The sequence below is a fragment of the Pseudophryne corroboree genome, chromosome 3, assembly GCF_028390025.1.
Source record: "Pseudophryne corroboree isolate aPseCor3 chromosome 3, aPseCor3.hap2, whole genome shotgun sequence".
Classification (NCBI taxonomy): Eukaryota; Metazoa; Chordata; class Amphibia; order Anura; family Myobatrachidae; genus Pseudophryne; species Pseudophryne corroboree.
Window position 1 is genome coordinate 277312213 of NC_086446.1, and position 23058 is coordinate 277335270.

General features: G+C 51.5%; 1 protein-coding gene across 5 annotated transcripts in view; it reads left to right on the plus strand.

Annotated features, from left to right (window-relative positions):
* The window catches only part of RTEL1 (regulator of telomere elongation helicase 1), a 435638-nt gene that overhangs the window by 79135 nt on the left and 333445 nt on the right, over positions 1 to 23058 (plus strand). For all 5 annotated transcript variants that reach the window (XM_063959152.1, XM_063959153.1, XM_063959154.1 and 2 more), the window contains exons 17-18: positions 15 to 128; positions 330 to 370. In XM_063959152.1, the coding sequence (XP_063815222.1) occupies positions 15 to 128; positions 330 to 370 (155 nt within the window). The remainder of the gene's footprint in view (positions 1 to 14; positions 129 to 329; positions 371 to 23058) is intronic.

Below are 23058 nucleotides of genomic sequence, written 5' to 3' on the forward strand. Positions count from 1 at the left end.
TGGTGTATTTTCAGACCATTTCCTGTGTCTCTGGAAAACCCGCACGTAATTGAAAAACACCAGATTTGGGTTGGAGTTGTTCCTCAGGGCCCTGATGGATCTCAACTCAGTTCCGTATTTGACAGACGGTAATAATCGTGCTGGTAAAATTGTTCCGATAACACTGCAGTGTCTGCTCTGGTTTTTTTTTTTTTTTTTTTTCATACATACAGATCTCTTCTCAGCTTCTGAGGATTCCAGTCAGTGTGACTGTGGCTGTCTGTTTGTTATGTGATGCTTGTTTGAGTATTTGTTTTATTTTTTGATGTGTATTCATTTATGCTTTATAGGTTCTCAGTCGATTATTTATCATCCCTGGGAAAGACAATTGGTAATAGTCTAACTTCTTGTATCTCTGTAAAATATGAATGTTCTCCTGTTACTCATATTGTCTCTCTCTGTTATTCTTACTGTAGATCTCACTGTCTTTTTTTTTTTATTTTATTTTTTTCTCTCGGTCAATCACATTGTGCATCTCACTATCCTTCTGTTATTCACCCTGCCTTTACACTGCTAGTCATACTGTGCATCCCATTGTCTGGTCTTCTGTTGTTCACTGTGTAATTTTATGCTAGTCATATTGTGCTTCCCACTGTCTGTCCTCCTGTTATTCATCCTGCCTTTTCTCTCTATCAGTCATGCTGTACATCTCACAGTCTGTCCTCCTGTTATTCATCCTGCCTTTTCTCTCCATCAGTTATACTGTACATCTCACTGTCTGTCCTCCTGTTATTCATCCTGCCTTTTCTCTCCATCAGTTATACTGTACATCCCACTGTCTGTCCTCCTGTTATTCATCCTGCCTTTTCTCTCTATCAGTCATGCTGTACATCTCACTGTCTGTCCTCCTGTTATTCATCCTGCCTTTTCTCTCCATCAGTTATACTGTACATCTCACTGTCTGTCCTCCTGTTATTCATCCTGCCTTTTCTCTCCATCAGTTATACTGTACATCCCACTGTCTGTCCTCCTGTTATTCATCCTGCCTTTTCTCTCCATCAGTTATACTGTACATCTCACTGTCTGTCCTCCTGTTATTCATCCTGCCTTTTCTCTCCATCAGTTATACTGTACATCCCACTGTCTGTCCTCCTGTTATTCATCCTGCCTTTTCTCTCTATCAGTCATGCTGTACATCTCACTGTCTGTCCTCCTGTTATTCATCCTGCCTTTTCTCTCCATCAGTTATACTGTACATCTCACTGTCTGTCCTCCTGTTATTCATCCTGCCTTTTCTCTCCATCAGTTATACTGTACATCTCACTGTCTGTCCTCCTGTTATTCATCCTGCCTTTTCTCTCCATCAGTTATACTGTACATCCCACTGTCTGTCCTCCTGTTATTCATCCTGCCTTTTCTCTCCATCAGTTATACTGTACATCTCACTGTCTGTCCTCCTGTTATTCATCCTGCCTTTTCTCTCCATCAGTTATACTGTACATCTCACTGTCTGTCCTCCTGTTATTCATCCTGCCTTTTCTCTCCATCAGTTATACTGTACATCCCACTGTCTGTCCTCCTGTTATTCATCCTGCCTTTTCTCTCTATCAGTCATGCTGTACATCTCACTGTCTGTCCTCCTGTTATTCATCCTGCCTTTTCTCTCCATCAGTTATACTGTACATCTCACTGTCTGTCCTCCTGTTATTCATCCTGCCTTTTCTCTCCATCAGTTATACTGTACATCCCACTGTCTGTCCTCCTGTTATTCATCCTGCCTTTTCTCTCCATCAGTTATACTGTACATCTCACTGTCTGTCCTCCTGTTATTCATCCTGCCTTTTCTCTCCATCAGTTATACTGTACATCCCACTGTCTGTCCTCCTGTTATTCATCCTGCCTTTTCTCTCTATCAGTCATGCTGTACATCTCACTGTCTGTCCTCCTGTTATTCATCCTGCCTTTTCTCTCCATCAGTTATACTGTACATCTCACTGTCTGTCCTCCTGTTATTCATCCTGCCTTTTCTCTCTATCAGTCATGCTGTACATCTCACTGTCTGTCCTCCTGTTATTCATCCTGCCTTTTCTCTCCATCAGTTATGCTGTACATCCCACTGTCTGTCCTCCTGTTATTCATCCTGCCTTTTCTCTCTATCAGTCATGCTGTACATCTCACAGTCTGTCCTACTGTTATTCATCCTGCCTTTTCTCTCCATCAGTTATACTGTACATCTCACTGTCTGTCCTCCTGTTATTCATCCTGCCTTTTCTCTCCATCAGTTATACTGTACATCTCACTGTCTGTCCTCCTGTTATTCATCCTGCCTTTTCTCTCCATCAGTTATACTGTACATCTCACAGTCTGTCCTACTGTTATTCATCCTGCCTTTTCTCTCCATCAGTCATGCTGTACATCTCACTCAGGTATATGCAATTCACGGCGAATCGCGGCAATTTTTCGCCGTTTTTTAATTCGACTAAATTCGCCAGGTGAATTCCGGAAGGTGGCTTCCGGAATTCACCATATTCAATGAAAAACGGATTCGCCAGAATCGCGGGCGAAAATCGGCCGATTTGGCGGATTTTGCCGCGATTTGAAAAAACTGGAAAAACCCGGAAAAAAAAATGGCGTGGGGTCCCCCCTCCAAAGCATAACCAGCCTCGGGCTCTTCGAACTGGTCCTGGTTCTAAAAATGCAGGGGAAAAATTGGGCAGGGATCCCCCGTATTTTTAAAACCAGCACCGGGCTCTGCGCCTGGTGCTGGTGCCAAAAATACGGGGGACAAAAAGAGTAGGGGTCCTCCGTATTTTTAACACCAGCATCGGGCTCCACTAGCTGGACAGATAATGCCACAGCCAGGGGTCACTTTTATGCCGTGCCCTGCGGCCGTGGCATTAACTACCCAACTAGTCACCCCTGGCCGGGGTACCCTGGGGGAGTGGGGACCCCTACAATCAAGGGGTCCCCCCCCCCCCCCCCCCCCCCCAGCCACCCAAGGGCCAGGGGTGAAGCCCGAGGCTGTCTCCCCCCATCCAATGGGCTGCGGATGGGGGGGCTGATAGCCTTTTGTGATAATAAAAAGATATTGTTTTTTCCATTAGTACTACAAGTCCCAGCAAGCCTCCCCCGCAAGCTGGTACTTGGAGAACCACAAGTACCAGCATGCGGGAGAAAAACGGGCCCGCTGGTACCTGTAGTACTACTGGGAAAAAAATAATCAAATAAAAACAGGACACACACACCGTGAAAGTAAAACTTTATTTCATACGCCGACACACACATACTTACCTATGTTGACACGTCGACTGCCACGGTCTCCGACGATCCGAGGTACCTGTGAAAAAATTATACTCGCCTTCCAGCGTCCAGAGGTACATCCAGGTCCAGAGATAATCCACGTACTTGGCAAAACAAGAAAACGAACACCGATCCATACTGGACTAGAAAGGGGTCCAATGCTTTCACATCAGACCCCTTTCTCCCGAATGCCGGGACATCACGTGACTCCTGTCACTGAAGTCCCTTCAGCCAATCAGGAAGCGCTACTTCCGTGGCGCTCATCTGATTGGCTGTGCGCTGTCTGTGATGTGACAGCGCATCGCAAAGCCGCTCCATTACTTTCAATGGTGGGAACTTAGCGGCTAGCGGGGGGGTCACCCGCCGGTCAGCCGCTGACCGGCGGGTGACCTCACCGCTAGCCGCTAAGTTCCCACCATTGAATATAATGGACTGGGCTGTGCGATGCGCTGTCTGCTCAGACGCACAGAGCCAATCAGATGAGCGCAACGAAGTTGCGCTTCCTGATTGGCTATAGAGACCTTTCTGTGACAGCTGTCACTGACAGGTCTCTCTGCATTCGGGGATAGGGGTCCCATGTGTCAGCATGGGACCCCTTTCAGTACGTTTGGTCGGGTATTTGCGGTTTGTTATTTTCTACAAGTACGTGGATTTATCTCTGGACCATGGCTGAGGTGAGTATATTGATCTTTTTTTTCAGGTACCCCTGGATTCTACATGGAGAAGAGGACCGATGTCGGCGTGTGAACATAGGTAAGTATGTGTGTGTCGACGTAAGAAATAAAGTTTTACTCTCACGGTGTGTGTGTCCTGTTTTTATTTGGGTATTTTTTCCCCAGTAGTACTACAGGTACCAGCGGGCCCGTTTTTCTCCCGCATACTGGTACTTGTGGTTCTCCAAGTACCAGCTTGCGGGGGAGGCTTGCTGGGACTTGTAGTACTACTGGAAAAAACAATATCTTTTAATTATCACAAAAGCTATCAGCCCTCCCATCCGCAGCCCATTGGATGGGGGGAGACAGCCTCGGGCTTCACCCCTGGCCCTTGGGTGGCTGGGGGGGGGGGGGACCCCTTGATTGAAGGGGTCCCCACTCCCCCAGGGTACCCCGGCCAGGGGTGACTAGTTGGATATTTAATGCCACGGCCGCAGGGCACGGCATAAAAGTGACCCCCGGCTGTGGCATTATCTGTCCAGCTAGTGGAGCCCGATGCTGGTGTTAAAAATACGGGGGACCCCTACTCTTTGTCCCCCGTATTTTTGGCACCAGCACCAGGCGCAGAGCCCGGTGCTGGCTTTAAAAATACGGGGGATCCCCTGTCAATTTTTTCCCCGCATTTTTAGAACCAGGACCAGCTCGAAGAGCCCGAGGCTGGTTATGCTTTGGAGGGGGGACCCCACGCAATTTTTTTTTCGGATTGTACCGTTCCAGCAATAAAAAAAATAATAATAATATTTTAAATAAATTATAAATAATATTTGTGCCTCCAAAAAAAAAAAAAAAAAGTACCTAATCCCTTCTAATATAAATAGATCTGCTATTCCCAAAAAAAAACAACACAAAAAAAACCATGTTTAAATTTTTTTTATTTGTTTTCACCCTCCAAAGTGTGGCGGATTGAAAATGACGAATTTGCTGTCTAAAAGCACTGCTGTCGAATTTCCAAACTTGAATTGAATATGCTTTGGTCGAATTGCAGCACTTATATCATTGCAGAAAAGTCGAATTTGCAAAAATTCGAATTTCAAAAAGTCGAATTTTGAAAGTCCGTTTTTTGGTCGGAAAGCACTGAATTGCATAGGCAAATTTTTTTTTTGGTCGAAAATGACCCGAAATTCGACAATTTCGGGAATTCGACCGCAATTGCATATACCCAACTGTCTGTCCTCCTGTTATTCATCCTGCCTTTTCTCTCCATCAGTCATGCTGTACATCTCACTGTCTGTCCTCCTGTTATTCATCCTGCCTTTTCTCTCCATCAGTTATTCTGTACATCTCAGTCTGTCCTCCTGTTATTCATCCTGCCTTTTCTCTCCATCAGTTATACTGTACATCTCACAGTCTGTCCTCCTGTTATTCATCCTGCCTTTTCTCTCCATCAGTCATGCTGTACATCTCACAGTCTGTCCTCCTGTTATTCATCCTGCCTTTTCTCTCCATCAGTTATACTGTACATCTCACTGTCTGTCCTCCTGTTATTCATCCTGCCTTTTCTCTCCATCAGTCATACTGTACATCTCACTGTCTGTCCTCCTGTTATTCATCCTGCCTTTTCTCTCCATCAGTTATACTGTACATCTCAGTCTGTCCTACTGTTATTCATCCTGCCTTTTCTCTCCATCAGTCATACTGTACATCTCACTGTCTGTCCTCCTGTTATTCATCCTGCCTTTTCTCTCCATCAGTCATACTGTACATCTCACTGTCTGTCCTCCTGTTATTCATCCTGCCTTTTCTCTCCATCAGTCATACTGTACATCTCACTGTCTGTCCTCCTGTTATTCATCCTGCCTTTCTCCGGCAGGGCCCACAGGTTATCCACAGGATAACAATAGGATATGATGAAGCGACAGCAGATTTGCACCAATCGGTCAAAGCTTTTCGGCCTCCCAGCATGCAATGGGCCCGTTCATATATCCTCGCCTCCTGGCTCGGGAAAAATCATTTTTTTGTTTGGTGCGGCAGGAGCCGGACCATGGTCAGAGGGCTTTCTTATTTTATTTATAGTCTTACTATTTTTTCTTGAGTCATCTTTCTGAAAAGCGTCTTATACGTACTTTAGAAAGTCGCTCCAACAACTCTCCGTCGGGTCATGATAACGCTTACCCATGAGTACAGTGCTGTTTCGGCGGGCGTCTGTGTTGGATATACTAGCAGGTCCAGCAGACGTTACCAGGCTGTGGCCGGAGCACGTGGAGAAGGTAAGGTATCTGTTCCGCTTAGAAGGGGAATACGGAAGCAGCCGCTCTGTTTTGGGAGGAGTCTACCAAATAGTCGCTAACGCGGCTGCCAACTCTGGTTTACCAGCGCTAGGCCTTAGGGATCAGAGGCTCCAGGAATAGTATGAGGCCGCGATCCCTAGGGTTGATGTCAGCAGTGGGGCGTCAGATGCACAGGTGAGGAAGATACACTCACAGCAACACCAACACTCATATCATGTTTGTCTTGCAAAGCTGTGTTATCCTCTCAGTATCTGGTTCAGAATGGTTTGTGTGCAAATTGTTTTAGCTTTCACGAGGGTCTCTTGAAAAATACAAGGCAGATTCAGATGAAGGTTGATCCACCTTGGGTTATGTTTGCACAGACCAGTATAGCTGAATAGATAATTCCTCCAACTCCTGTACCGGGGATAGGTTACACGATTAACCCTTACATGCAGCTTCCCACCTGCTGTTTATCACTTCCAGCAGCAGCCTCTCAAAAGAAACAGGCTGATAAGCCAGTGGTAAGTAAATCTTCATCCTCACAGGCTACACATGTTTCAGATGAGGATTCATCGGAGGATGGAAGCTCAGTAAATTCTACTTCGGCATGCGAAGAGGAGGAAGAAGGTCTCAGCTCAGTGGATATAGCCGAGTTAATTAAAGCAATGAAAGCCATTCTATCCTTAGAGGATTCAGCAGAGCCCGTGTTAAAAACCAAGGCACCTGTGTTTAAATGTCCCAAAACAGTTAAGACTGAGTTTCCAGGGTCAGATCAGCTGACGAAAATCATGGAAGAGGCTTGGGCTATGCCCGATAAGAAGTTTAGAATTCCTAAGAAATGGAATTCCAATTATCCTCTTCCAGCTGGGGATTGTTTAAAAAGGGAGGTGGTTCCTAAAGTAGATATGCATGTGATTCGATTAGTGCGAAAATCTACATTACCTTTGGCTTCAACATCATTAAATTATGTCACGGATAGGAGAGTGGATGGATTTTTAAAAAAACATTTTTTTCCTATCTGGGGCAGTCATAAGGCCAGCTATGGCTTCAGCTTGGGTGGCAAAGGCAGTGGCTGCCTGGGCTGATGCATTGGAGGGGGATTTTTCAATAGCATCTAGAGAGCAAAAATCCCATTTAGCACTTATAAAGCAGGTTGCGATGTTCTTGGAAGAAGCAGCCTTGGATATGGGGTACTATTGCCTCCAGGGCATCAGCTTCAACAATAGCTGCACGCAGAGCAGTTTGGCTTCGTACGTGGAAAGCTGATTCAGAATTTAAGAAGGTTTTGGAATCTTTGCCTTTTTCTGGAGATATTCTTTTTGATAAAGAATTGACAGATATTTTGGAGTCAGAAGCAGACTCCAAGAAGGTAAAGTTTCCTTCCACATACAATATCAAACCTAAAGTTCTGGCTTTTCGGCTCTTTTGGTCTCAAGAAAAAGCTAAAGGAAAAAGTGATGGCAGGCAGTCCCAATACAACAAGTTGGTAAAATCGATAATAAGCCATCAGCCTGATGGTATGGGCCTCCACCTGGGGGGTCCCAGGGTGGGGAACCGACTTCTTCATTTTGCAGAGCTGGCAGCAGTCTACAACAGATGCCTGGGTGCAGGTAGGGGTATCACTAGGTTATGCTTTTGCCTTCAAGAAGCACCCTCCTCGAAAGTTTTTTTTTGTATTCAGCCCGTCTCGGGTAGAGACTAAGGCCAGGGCTTTGCAAGAGGCAGTTCAGAAATTGCTTCAGTCAGGAGTAGTCATTCCAGTTCCTCCTGTGCAATGAGGACAGGGTTTTTACTCCAACCTGTTTCTAGTTCAGAAACAAAATAGGTCATTTTGGCCCATTCTCAATATCAAACTGCTGAACAAGTACATTTGGGTACCTCGGTTTCATATGGAGACTTTACGTTCCATGATTTTGCCCATGGAGCCAAGGGATTATGTTAGGGGTGGGCAAAATACGGCCCGCGGGCCGGATGCGGCCCGCAAACCGATCCTGCCCGGCCCACTGCCTCCCACCAGCGAGCAATGACAAGCGGCCCGACCGGCTGAGCTGCTTGTCATTGCTTTGCACTGCAGTACCTCCAAGCTGCCGGCGGCGCCTCTCTTCCCTTCTGCTGCTGCGTTGTAGCAGCCTCCTCCTCCCGCCTCCAGAGTCCCCAGTAACAACGGCTGTGTTCAGCCGAAAAGGGGGCGGGGCTACATGGCGGTGAGGGGGCGGGGCTACACGGGACCTCAGGGGGCGGAGCTACACGGGACAAGAGCCAGACTGCTACAGATCCATCCTTCCTGCCACTGCCAGCCAGATCAGTAAGTTAATGGGAAAAGTGAGAGAAAGAAAGGGGTGTGTGATAGTGTGCGTATATTTGTGTGTGCGGGCAGTGGCGTCAGACTGGTTTAGGAAGAGATCTTCAGCTCTCACTGTGCCAACCCCTCCCGTGTTCTGTCACTGTCACCCCCCCCCCCCGTGTTCTGTCACTGTGTCACCCCCCCCCCACCCCCGTGTTCTGTCACCGTGTCACCCCCCGTGTTCTGTCACTGCGTCGTCGTCCCCCCCCCCCGTATTCTGTCACCCCCCCCCCCGTGTTCTGTCACTGCGACACCCCCCTGTGTTCTGTCACTGCGTCACCCCCCTGTGTTCTGTCACTGCGTCACCCCCCTGTGTTCTGTCACTGTGTCACCCTCCCCGTGTTCTGTCACTGTGTCACCCCCCCCGTGTTCTGTCACTGTGTCACCCCCCCGTGTTCTGTCACGGTCACCCCCCCCACCCCCCCCCCGTGTTCTGTCACTGTCACCCCCCCGTGTTCTGTCACGTGTCACCCCCACCATGTTCTGTCACTGTGTCACCCCCCCGTGTTCTGTCACCGTGTTCTGTCACTGTCACCCCCCCTCCCCGTGTTCTGTCACCGTGTCACCCCCACCGTGTTCTGTCACTGTCACCCCCCCTCCCCGTGTTCTTTCACTGTCACACCCCCGGTGTTCTGTCACTGTGTCACCCCCACCGTGTTCTGTCACTGTGTCACACACCCGTGTTCTGTCACTGTCACCCCCCCTCCCCGTGTTCTGTCACCGTGTCACCCCCCCCGTGTTCTGTCACCGTGTCACCCCCCCCGTGTTCTGTCACCGTGTCACCCCCCCCGTGTTCTGTCACCGTGTCACCCCCCCCCGTGTTCTGTCACCGTGTCACCCCCCCCGTGTTCTGTCACCGTGTCACCCCCCCCGTGTTCTGTCACCGTGTCACCCCCCCCCGTGTTCTGTCACCGTGTCACCCCCCCCCGTGTTCTGTCACCGTGTCACCCCCCCCGTGTTCTGTCACCGTGCACCCCCCGTGTTCTGTCACTGTGTCACCCCCCGTGTTCTGTCACTGTGTCACCCCCACCGTGTTCTGTCACCGTGTCACCCCCACCGTGTTCTGTCACCGTGTCACCCCCACCGTGTTCTGTCACCGTGTCACCCCCACCGTGTTCTGTCACCGTGTCACCCCCACCGTGTTCTGTCACCGTGTCACCCCCACCGTGTTCTGTCACCGTGTCACCCCCACCGTGTTCTGTCACCGTGTCACCCCCACCGTGTTCTGTCACCGTGTCACCCCCACCGTGTTCTGTCACCGTGTCACCCCCACCGTGTTCTGTCACCGTGTCACCCCCACCGTGTTCTGTCACCGTGTCACCCCCACCGTGTTCTGTCACCCCCACCGTGTTCTGTCACCCCCCCCGTGTTCTGTCACCGTGTCACCCCCCCCGTGTTCTGTCACCGTGTCACCCCCCCAGTGTTCTGTCACCGTGTCACCCCCCCCGTGTTCTGTCACCGTGTCACCCCCCCCCCGTGTTATGTCACCGTGTCACCCCCCCCCCCGTGTTCTGTCACCGTGTCACCCCCCCCCCCGTGTTCTGTCACCGTGTCACCCCCACCGTGCTCTGTCACCGTGTCACCCCCACCGTGTTCTGTCACCGTGTCACCCCCACCGTGTTCTGTCACCGTGTCACCCCCACCGTGTTCTGTCACCCCCACCGTGTTCTGTCACCCCCACCGTGTTCTGTCACCCCCACCGTGTTCTGTCACCCCCCCCCCCGTGTTCTGTCACCGTGTCACCCCCCCCCGTGTTCTGTCACCGTGTCACCCCCCCCGTGTTCTGTCACCGTGTCACCCCCACCGTGTTCTGTCACCGTGTCACCCCCCACCGTGTTCTGTCACCGTGTCACCCCCACCGTGTTCTGTCACCCCCCCCGTGTTCTGTCACCCCCCCCCGTGTTCTGTCACCCCCCCCGTGTTCTGTCACCCCCCCCGTGTTCTGTCACCCCCCCCCCCGTGTTCTGTCACCCCCCCCCCCGTGTTCTGTCACCCCCCCCCCCGTGTTCTGTCACCCCCCCCCCCGTGTTCTGTCACCCCCCCCCGTGTTCTGTCACCCCCCCCCGTGTTCTGTCACCCCCCCCGTGTTCTGTCACCCCCCCCCCCCGTGTTCTGTCACCCCCCCCCCCGTGTTCTGTCACCCCCCCCCCCGTGTTCTGTCACCCCCCCCCCGTGTTCTGTCACCCCCCCCCCGTGTTCTGTCACCCCCCCCGTGTTCTGTCACAGTGTCACCCCCCCCCCCCGTGTTCTGTCACCCCCCCCCCGTGTTCTGTCACAGTGTCACCCCCCGTGTTCTGTCACCCCCCCCCCCCGTGTTCTGTCACCCCCCTCCCCGTGTTCTGTCGCCCCCCTCCCCGTGTTCTGTCGCCCCCCTCCCCGTGTTCTGTCGCCCCCCTCCCCGTGTTCTGTCGCCCCCCTCCCCGTGTTCTGTCGCCCCCCTCCCCGTGTTCTGTCACCCCCCTCCCCGATGTTCTGTCACAGTGTCACCCCCCCCGTGTTCTGTCACAGTGTCACCCCCCCCGTGTTCTGTCACAGTGTCACCCCCCCCGTGTTCTGTCACAGTGTCACCCCCCGTGTTCTGTCACCCCCCCCCCCGTGTTCTGTCGCCCCCCCCCGTGTTCTGTCGCCCCCCCCCGTGTTCTGTCGCCCCCCCCCCGTGTTCTGTCGCCCCCCCCCGTGTTCTGTCCCCCCCCCCGTGTTCTGTCCCCCCTCCCCCCCGTGTTCTGTCCCCCCCCCGTGTTCTGTCTCCCCCCCCCCCGTGTTCTGTCTCCCCCCCTCCCGTGTTCTGTCACCCCCCCCCCCCGTGTTCTGTCACCCCCCCCGTGTTCTGTCAGTGTCACCCCCCCGTGTTCTGTCGCCCCCCCCCCCGTGTTCTGTCACCCCCCCCCCCGTGTTCTGTCACCCCCCCCCCGTGTTCTGTCACCCCCCCCCCGTGTTCTGTCACCCCCCCCCCCGTGTTCTGTCACCCCCCCCCCCCGTGTTCTGTCACCCCCCCCCCCCGTGTTCTGTCACCCCCCCCCCGTGTTCTGTCACCCCCCCCCCGTGTTCTGTCACCCCCCCCCCGTGTTCTGTCACCCCCCCCCGTGTTCTGTCGTCCCCACCGCGTTCTGTCACCGTGTCACCCCCACCGCGTTCTGTCACCGTGTCACCCCCACCGCGTTCTGTCACCGTGTCACCCCCCCCCGTGTTCTGTCACCCCCCCCCGTGTTCTGTCACCCCCCCCCGTGTTCTGTCACCCCCCCCCGTGTTCTGTCACCCCCCCGTGTTCTGTCACCCCCCCCCGTGTTCTGTCACCCCCCCCCGTGTTCTGTCACCCCCCCCGTGTTCTGTCACCCCCCCCCCGTGTTCTGTCACCCCCCCCCGTGTTCTGTCACCCCCCCGTGTTCTGTCACCCCCCCCCCCCCCGTGTTCTGTCACCCCCCCGTGTTCTGTCACCCCCCCCCCCCCGTGTTCTGTCACCCCCCCCCCCCCCGTGTTCTGTCACCCCCCCCCCCCGTGTCACCCCCCCCCCGTGTTCTGTCACCCCCCCCCCCCCCCGTGTTCTGTCACCCCCCCCCCGTGTTCTGTCACCATCCCCCGTGTTCTGTCACCGTGTCACCCCCACCGTATTCTGTCAGCGTGTCACACCTTTCCCCAGGGGCCATAAGACACTGGATAATTTGCTTGCTGCACAATAATTATCCTAAATAAAATGTTAATGTGTAAAAAGGCTCTCTACCTGCCGTAATGTGTGTAAAAGGGGCTCTACCTGGTGTAATGTGTGTAAGTGGTGCTGTGTGGCGCAATTTGAATAATGGAGACTATTGTGCAGCCTAATATGAATCTGTATTATTTTTTGCCCACACCCCTTCCACATGAAGCCACGTCCCTATATTTTTGGCAAGTGGGGGGAGCTGCTATTTTATATGTGGCCCTCGGATATTGACAGGAAATGTCAAGTGGCCCCTCAGGTGAAATAATTGCCCACCCCGTGGATTATATGGTATCCCTGGATATACAGGATGCTTACCTACATGTTCCTACAACACTGTTCCATCAGTGCTATCTCAGGTTCGCTATCCTCCAACAGCATTTTTAGTTCCAGGCCCTACCTTTTGGGTTAGCCACAGCCCCCAGAGTATTTACCAAGATTATGGTGGTAATGGCAGCTTATCTCCGCCAGCAGGGGATAAGAATATTTCTATACCCTGACGATCTTTTAATCCTGGCACAGGAATTGCTGCTATGTCATCTGCAACAGACAATGGGGGTAATTCTGAGTTGATCGCAGCAGGAACTTTGTTAGCCGTTGGGCAAAACCATGTGCACTGCAGGGAGGGCAGATGTAACATGTGCAGAGAGAGTTAGATTTGGGTTGGTTATTTTGTTTCTGTGCAGGGTAAATACTGGCTGCTTTATTTTTACACTGCAATTTAGATTGCAGATTGAACACACCCCACCCAAATCTAACTCTCTCTGCACATGTTACATTTGCCCCCCCCCCCCCTGCAGTACACATGGTTTTGCCCAACTGCTCAACTGCTAACAAAGTTCCTGCTGCTATCAACTCAGAATTACCCCCAATATCGTGTCTGCAAAAACACGGGTGGCTGTTCTGTCACCCCCCCCCCCCCCCCCGTGTTCTGTCACCGTGTCACCCCCCCCGTGTTCTGTCACCGTGTCACCCCCCCCGTGTTCTGTCACCGTGTCACCCCCACCGTGTTCTGTCACCGTGTCACCCCCACCGTGTTCTGTCACCCCCACCGTGTTCTGTCACCCCCCCGTGTTCTGTCACCCCCCCCCGTGTTCTGTCACCCCCCCCCGTGTTCTGTCACCCCCCCCCCGTGTTCTGTCACCCCCCCCCCCGTGTTCTGTCACCCCCCCCCCCGTGTTCTGTCACCCCCCCCCGTGTTCTGTCACCCCCCCCCGTGTTCTGTCACCCCCCCCCGTGTTCTGTCACCCCCCCCCCCCGTGTTCTGTCACCCCCCCCCCGTGTTCTGTCACCCCCCCCCCCCGTGTTCTGTCACCCCCCCCCCCGTGTTCTGTCACCCCCCCCCCCCGTGTTCTGTCACCCCCCCCCCGTGTTCTGTCACCCCCCCCCCGTGTTCTGTCACCCCCCCCCCCCGTTCTGTCACCCCCCCCCGTGTTCTGTCACCCCCCCCCCCCGTGTTCTGTCACCCCCCCCCGTGTTCTGTCACCCCCCCCCGTGTTCTGTCACCCCCCCCCGTGTTCTGTCACCCCCCCCCGTGTTCTGTCACCCCCCCCCCCGTGTTCTGTCACCCCCCCCCGTGTTCTGTCACAGTGTCACCCCCCCCCCGTGTTCTGTCACCCCCCCCCCCCGTGTTCTGTCACCCCCCCCCCCCGTGTTCTGTCACCCCCCCCGTGTTCTGTCACAGTGTCACCCCCCCCCCGTGTTCTGTCACCCCCCCCCCCGTGTTCTGTCACCCCCCCGTGTTCTGTCACAGTGTCACCCCCCGTGTTCTGTCACCCCCCCCCCGTGTTCTGTCGCCCCCCTCCCCGTGTTCTGTCGCCCCCCTCCCCGTGTTCTGTCGCCCCCCCCCCGTGTTCTGTCGCCCCCCTCCCCGTGTTCTGTCACCCCCCCCCCGTGTTCTGTCACCCCCCCCGTGTTCTGTCACCCCCCCCCCCGTGTTCTGTCACCCCCCCCGTGTTCTGTCACCCCCCCCGTGTTCTGTCACAGTGTCACCCCCCCCGTGTTCTGTCACAGTGTCACCCCCCCCCGTGTTCTGTCACCCCCCCCCCCCGTGTTCTGTCCCCCCCCCCCCGTGTTCTGTCCCCCCCCCCCGTGTTCTGTCACCCCCCCCCCCCGTGTTCTGTCACCCCCCCCCCCCCCCCCGTGTTCTGTCACACACACCCCCCCCCGTGTTCTGTCACCCCCACCGTATTCTGTCAGCGTGTCACACCTTTCCCCAGGGCCATAAGACACTGGATAATTTGCTTGCTGCACAATAATTATCCTAAATAAAATGTTAATGTGTAAAAAGGCTCTCTACCTGCCGTAATGTGTGTAAAAGGGGCTCTACCTGGTGTAATGTGTGTAAGTGGTGCTGTGTGGCGCAATTTGAATAATGGAGACTATTGTGCAGCCTAATATGAATCTGTATTATTTTTTGCCCACACCCCTTCCACATGAAGCCACGTCCCTATATTTTGGCAAGTGGGGGGAGCTGCTATTTTATATGTGGCCCTCGGATATTGACAGGAAATGTCAAGTGGCCCCTCAGGTGAAATAATTGCCCACCCCTGGATTATATGGTATCCCTGGATATACAGGATGCTTACCTACATGTTCCTACAACACTGTTCCATCAGTGCTATCTCAGGTTCGCTATCCTCCAACAGCATTTTTAGTTCCAGGCCCTACCTTTTGGGTTAGCCACAGCCCCCAGAGTATTTACCAAGATTATGGTGGTAATGGCAGCTTATCTCCGCCAGCAGGGGATAAGAATATTTCTATACCCTGACGATCTTTTAATCCTGGCACAGGAATTGCTGCTATGTCATCTGCAACAGACAATGGGGGTAATTCTGAGTTGATCGCAGCAGGAACTTTGTTAGCCGTTGGGCAAAACCATGTGCACTGCAGGGAGGGCAGATGTAACATGTGCAGAGAGAGAGTTAGATTTGGGTTGGTATTTTGTTTCTGTGCAGGGTAAATACCTGGCTGCTTTATTTTTACACTGCAATTTAGATTGCAGATTGAACACACCCCACCCCAAATCTAAACTCTCTCTGCACATGTTACATTTGCCCCCCCCCCCCCTGCAGTACACATGGTTTTGCCCAACTGCCTCAACTGCTAACAAAGTTCCTGCTGCGATCAACTCAGAATTACCCCCAATATCGTGTCTGCAAAAACACGGGTGGCTCATAAATTGGGCAAATTCGTTTGTTTCCATCACAACGGATGACTCACTTGTGGGCTGTACTGGATTCAAGTTTTCAGAGAGTAATTTTACCTCTGAACATATAATATCCAAGGTTCAGTCAAGGATTCAGAACTTACTACACAGTCAAAAAGGTATCCATTCACACAGCAATGCGTGTGATGGGATTGATGATGTCAACATTAAACATGGTAGAGTATGCACAATTCCACTCGAGGCCTCTGAAGTATCTGATTCTTGCCAAATGGAATGGATTGCATCAGATGATAAAAACGCAGACTATGGTTCTTACGATAGAAGTAAGAATGTCATTAACCTGGTGGCTACAGACATCCCATCTGGACAAAGGGGAGACCCTTTTGGATATCAGATTGGGAAATTCTGACAACAGATGCCAGTCTCCAGGGCTGGGGAGCAGTGTCAGGAAGTTGTGTTTCCAGGGAAAATAGACCAAGGAAGAAGGTTGCCTGCCAATAAATATATTGGAACTTCGGGCCATATACATGGCACTGATTCAGGCAAAGCACATTCTTCGTGAAAAACCAGTTCAGATCTGCTTGGACAATGCTACGGCAGTAGCGTACCTCAACCATCAAGGAGGAACTTCACAGCCGAAAAGCGTAAGTCACATACTAAAGTGGGCAGAACTTCATCATCCAGCTTGTCCGCAGTGTTCTTTCCAGGAGTCCTAAACTGGGAAGCGGATTTTCTCAGTCGACATGCCATTCATGCAAGCAAATGGGCTCTACACCCGGAGGTCTTCCACACTCTAGTAGACAAGTTGGGGTTGCCAGAGTTGGATCTCATGGCGTCCCGTCAGAACAAAGGATCCCAGAGCGATCTTTGTGGATGCCCTTTCGGTGAGATGGGACTTTCATCTGGCTTATGTGTATCCTCCAGTCACCCTATTACCCAGGGTGTTGAGAAAGATAAAGCATGGAAAGGGTGCTGTGATACTAATAGCTCCGGCTTAGCCCAAAAGACATTGGTACACAGATCTGCAGAGAATGTCGATGGATGCTCCACTTCTGCTCCCTCAACGTCCAGATCTACTGATGCAGGGTCCTTGTTATCACAGACATCTGGATTGACTGTCTTTGACGGCATGGCTCTTGAAACCTCTATCCTGAAGTCAAGAGGATTCTCACAACAGATAATTCAATCAATGCTCGGAGCAAGGAAACCTTCCTCCGCTCGCATTTATCACCGAATATGGCAAACCTATATTCATTGGTGCAGTGAACGGAAAATGGACACTAGGTCTTTCAGAGTTTCCAGGGTCTTAGCATTCATTCAGGCAGGAATGGATGAAGGTTTGAAGGTGGCTTCCTTGAGAGTTCAAGTGTCGGCATTGACTGTATGGTTCCAAAAGAAAATTGCCAACTTACAGGATGTGCATACTTTTTTCCAGGGAATGCTGCGCATTCAACCTTCTTTTCTTTTTCCTACAGTGCCTTGGAACTTAAATTTAGTCCTAAAGGCCCTTCAACTTGCCCCATTTGAACCACTTAATAAAGTGGATCTTAAATGGTTGACAGCTAAAGTTCTCTTTCTACTGGCCATGGCGTCAGCTAGAAGAGTGTCAGATTTAGAGGCATTGTCGTGTCGTTCCCCATTTTTTATTTCTTTATCTAAATAAAGCAGTTCTCAGAACTAGAAGGTGGTGTTTAAATTCCACCTTAATGAAGAAAGTGTAGTCCCGGCTTTCCAGGTACCAGGCGTTTCTGCGGGACATGCATCGCTGGACGTGGTCCGTGCCTCAATGAACTACGTGGATCGTACCAGTGCCATCAGAAAGACAGATTCTCTCTCCATTCTGTACGGATTTCACAAGAGAGGATGGCCTGCTGATAAGCACACACTGGCAAGGTGGCTTCGGATGACTATTTCAGAAGCATAGTCTCAGGCTGATCTCCCTGTTCCGGCTAATGTCTCTGCTCACTCTACTCGTAAGGTAGGTCCTTCTGCTGAAGCACTACGTTGTGCTGCCCATGAACAGATATGTAAGGCAGCCACATGGTCTTCCATTAACACATTCATTAGACATTATGCCATGGATGTCTTTGCCTCTCATGATGCTGGATTCGTGCGAAGGATTCTCCTGTCCACTGAGGAGCGTCCCCACCACTAAATTGCTTTGGGAAATCCCATTGTTATCCTGTGGATAACCTGTGGACCCTGCCGAAGAAATATATGTTATGGTAAGAACTTACCGTTGATAACGGTATTTCTCCTAAGTCCACTGGTTCCTCAGGGATCCCACCCTGACACACCTGATTTGAGGATCCTTTTACTCACTAACCTCTTCCTTCTTGTACGGAAGGGTGTTTATGTGTGTTCTTCTCGCCTGATTATGGCTGTCTATGATGCTCCTGCCTTGAGCTTTGGGAATACAACTGATTTGCCTGAGCCAGGAGGCAGGGATATATGGACGGGTCCGTTGCATGCTGGGAGGCCGAAAAGCTTTGACCAATTGGTGCAAATCCGCTGTCGCTTCATCATATCCTATTGTTATCCTGAGGAATCTGTGGACTTAGGAGAAATACCATTATCAACAGTAAGTTCTTACCATAACGTATATTTTCTCTCCATCAGTCATACTGTACATCTTACAGTCTGTCCTCCTGTTATTCATCCTGGTGAGCTGTATCAAACCTTGGAGAGATAGATAGTGGAGAGAAATAAAGTACCAAACAACCAGCTCCTAACTGTAATTTTTTCCCAGTTAATTAATTTTTATTGACAATTTAAGAAAAAGTAACATACACAACATAATTAGACGTAGCAAATAAGACTTACATAGTTAGTGAGGTTGAAAAGAGGCAAAATGCCCATCGGACTTACTGTAAGACATCAAAGAAGTAGCGTATAAACCAGTATATTATTCAAAATATATTCGAGTCTATGCAAGGTATATAAATAATAATAATAGAAAGAAAAAAAAATAAAAACCTGAAATAAAGGGCCTTAAACAGATTATACAATGAGTCAATATTATGTATGAACATATCAACCATTCCATGATGTGCAGGCTCAGGCTAATAGAATATATAAAACTACAATAAATCGCTTACTCCTAAAACACCATTATTAACTTCCCAGTGTAGGCCATATCAAGACTGGCACTAGCGATCCCAAATCTGAATATACCTATGAGCAGCTTGAGCAGTAACACTACCATCATCCGCAGTATCATTAACAAAAGCCTGACATACATGTAGTGAAAGGCGATCCAACGCAAACCAAGTTCTAGCTATTACAACTTTGGCCGGAGTGGTCAGACACATGACATATTTCATAATAATAATAATAAATAATAATAATAATAATGTTATTTCTCTTATGTCCTAGAGGATGCTGGGGTCCACATTAGTACCATGGGGTATAGACTGGGTCCACTAGGAGCCATTGGCACTTTAATAGTTTGAGAGTGTGGGCTGGCCCCTCCCTCTATGCCCCTCCTACCAGACTCAGTTTAGAAACTGTGCCCGGAGGAGCCGGTCACAGCTAGGGGAGCTCTCCAGAGTTTCTCTAGTAAAGTTATTTTTTAGAGTTTATTATTTTACAGGGAGGCTGCTGGCAACAGCCTCCTTGCTTCGGGGGACAAAGGGGGGAGTAGTGTCCGCCCTGCGGGGTCTGAGCCACTATCTACGCTGACAGGACACTGAGCTCCCGAGGGAAACTAACGTTCCCCACCACAGGGGATCGCTGACCCTGGCAGCATGCCGTCGCCGCCGCCACCCCCTTACAGAGCCAGAAGATCAGTGGCGAGTCAGTCACGGCCCCCCCTAGCAAGCGGGGAGCCGGTGTGAAGATGGCGGCAACAGGGTATGGAGCGCAGTACTAACTGCGCTCCGGGGCTCAGCGGTACATAGTGCGGCGATGTGAGGGGCGCCCTGAGCCAGCGCCTACACCAGGGGTGGGCAATTATTTCAGCTGAGGGGCCACTTGACACTTTCCTGTCAGTATTCGAGGGCCGCACACAAAATAGCAGCTCCCCCACGTGCCAAAAATATAGGGACGTGGCTTCATGGGGAAGGGGTGTGGCCAAAAAATAATACAGATTCATATTAGGCTGCACTATAGTCTCCATTATTCAAATTATGCCACACAGTAGCGCCACTTGCACACATTACTCCAGGTAGAGCCCCTCTTTTACACATTACAGCAGGTAGAGCCCCCTTTTACACATACGGAAGGTAGAGCCCCCCTTTTACACATACGGAAGGTAGAGCCCCCTTTTACACATTACGGCAGGTAGAGTCCCCTTTTACACATTAACATTTTATTTGGGATAATCATTGCACAGCAAGCAAATTATCCAGTGTCTTATGGCCCCTGATGAAAGGTGTGACACAGTGACAGAACACGGGGGTGGAACACAGGGGGTGACGCGGTGACAGAACACGGGGGGGTGACACGGGGGTGGGACACGGTGACAGAACACGGGGGGCTTGAACACTGACAGAACACGGGGGTGGGCCACGGTGATGGAACACAGGGGGTGACACGGTGACAGAATATGGGCGGGTGACACGGTAACAACACGGCGGGGTGACTTAGTGACAGAACACGGGGGTGACACAGTGACAGAACACGGGGGTGACACGGTGACAGAACACGGGGGGGTGACACAGTGACAGAACATGGGGGGTAACACGGTGACAGAACGCGGGGGGGTGTGACAGGGTGACAGAACGCGGTGGGGCTGACTCAGTGGCAGAACACGGGGGTGACACACTGACAGAACGTGGGGGTGACAGGACACGGTAACAACACGGGGGGGGGTGACTTAGTGACAGAACACGGGGAAGTGACACGGTTAAAGAATCCGGGGGGGAGGGTTGGGGCCCTAAACTAAAAACAGTCTGACCACTGCCCACACACACACACACACACACACACACACACACACACACACACACACACACACACACACACACACACACTCCCTCATATATATATATATATATATACATATATATACACACACACACACACACACACACACACACACACACACACACAGAAATACACTTTCTTTCCCTCACTTTTTCCATTAACTTACTGATCTGTGTTTGGCTGGCAGTGGCAGGAAGGATGGATCTGTAGCAGTGGCTTATGTCCAGTGTAGCTCCGCCCCCTTAGGTCCCGCGTAGCCACGCCCCCTCATATCCGCCTAGCTCCGCCCCCTTTTTCGTCTGATCTCTGCCTTTGTCACTGGGGACTGTGGAGGCGGAAGGAAGAGGATGAGTGTGTCAGGCGCCGTGCAGCAGCAGGGGAGACAGGCGCCGGCAGCTTGGAGGTACTGCAGAGCAATGACAAGCAGCTCAGTCGGTCGGGCCGCTTGTCATTGCACACTGGTGGGAAGCAGTGGGCCGGGCAGGATCGGTTTGCGGGCCGCATCCGGCCCGCGGGACGTATTTTGCCCACCCCTAGCCTACACCCTACACTGACCTCCAAGCCTGTCAGGATCCCAGGATCGCTGCCAGCATAATTCCTCAGGCCAGTATAATCTCTAGAAGAGCGGGAAGACCGCGCCTTTAAGGGGGCGTAGCTTCTCCTCAGAGCGGACCCAGCAGCGTTCAGAGCCATTTTCCTGCCTGCAGAAGCGCTGTCAGAGAGAGCTGTCCCTCCAATTCAACTCGAGCTATCTCTTACGGTACCAGGGGGTTGTAGAAGTGGGGGGGGGGGGGGCTGTGTACATACTGTGTAACCTATTAGGGTGCACAGTCAGTACTGGTTGGGGGTCGCCCTGTACCTTGAAAGCGCTGTGTGTGGGTTGGCTCCAATCTCTGTGTCTTTCTTGCCATTCTTGGGGGTGAAACTCTGTCTGTCGTCCCCTGTGTGTGTGTATGTGGAGTGTCTGTGGTGCTGCAGAGGATATGTTCTCTCAGGATGATCCCATTCCATGTAATCAGGATTGCACTGTTTTAGCGCAGATACCAGCAAGGGAGCCTTTGCAAGGGTGCAGTTGATGATTAAGGCTATTAGAGATGTGTTGAATATTGCTGATAGAACAGCAGGTTGAGGAGGCTTACTTCACTGACAATAAGAAAACCTTGCTAACCTTCCCTGCGTCCAAAGAATTAAATGCTATATTTGAGAAAGCACTGGAAAACCCGGAGAAAAAATTCCAGATCCCTAGAAGGGTTCTGGTTGCTTTCTCCTTCCCTGAGGATGATAGGAAAAAATGGGAAAACCCACCCATAGCGGATGCGTCTGTATCCAGACTCTCAAAAAAGGTGGTTTTACCTGTTCCAGGATCTACCGCCTTAAAGGAGCAGCCTGATTGCAAAATTGATACTACGCTCAAATCCATATACACGGCTTCAGGGGAGATAGTACGCCCCACTAATGCCTGTGCATGGATTTCCAAAGCTATAGTAAAGTGGTCAGGCACGTTACTTGAGGATTTGGATACAATGGATAAAAGTGATGTTGATTTGTTTTTACGTAGCATTCAGGATTCTGCAGGATTTATGGTAGAATCCATAAAAGACCTGGGTTCCATTGCTGCAGGGATATCTTCCATGTCTGTCTCAGCTCGTAGGGGACTTTGGCTGCCCAGTGGTCTGCCGACGCAGAATCCAGGAGAGGTGTGGAGACCCTACCCTACACAGGTCAGGCTCCTTTTGGGAAAGCGTTGGATGCGTGGATTTCTACGGCTACAGCGGGTAAGTCTCCTTTTCTTCCCTCAGCTGCACCTGCTACGAAGAAACTCTTTTCTTCAGCTGCATCACAGCCCTTTCGGACTGCCAAAGCAAGACAGAACAAGCCGTTTAACACCTTCTTTTGAGGAGGTCGACCAAAATCCAGGAAACCTGCTGCTGCGGGTTCCCAGGAACAGAAACCTACTTCAGGTACGCCAAAGTCCCCAGCATGACGGTGGACAGCGCGGCCTGGAGGTGGGGCTGTTGGGGGCGAAACTCAGACATTTCAGTCATGTCTGGGTGTCGTCCGGCCTGGATCCCGGGGTGCAAGATATTATGCCCCAGGGGTACAGGTTGGAATTTCAAGATCTCCCTCCTCACCGATTCTTCAAATCAGGCTTGCCAGCTTTGCTGGCAGACAGGGCTATCCTACAGGAGGCGATCCAAAAGTTGGTGGACGCGCATGTTATTGTACCAGTTCCACCCCATATGCAAATCAAAGGTTACTATTCAAACCTTTTCGTGGTACCGTAACCGGATGGTTTGGTCAGATCCATTCTGAACTTAAAATCGCTAAACCCCTTCCTGAGGGAGTTCAAGTTCTAAATGGAGTCTCTAAGGGTGGTGATATCAGGTCTGGAGGAGGGGGAATTCCTGGTATCCCTGGATATCAAGGATGCGTACCTCCACATTCCGATTTGGTTGCCGCATCAAGCTTATCTCCGATTTGCACTGTTGGACTGTCATTTTCAATTCCATTCGGCCTTTGCCCAGCACCGAGGGTATTCACTAAGGTGATGCCGGAAATGATTATTCTCCTCCGCAGACGGGGTGAACATACTTGCATATCTCGACGATCTGCTGATAAAGGCATCGTCCAAGGAGAAGCTGTTACTGTCCATTGTTCTCACGACCCATCTAATCAGTGAACACTGTTGGATCCTGAATCTTCCAAAATCACCTTTGGAACCAACC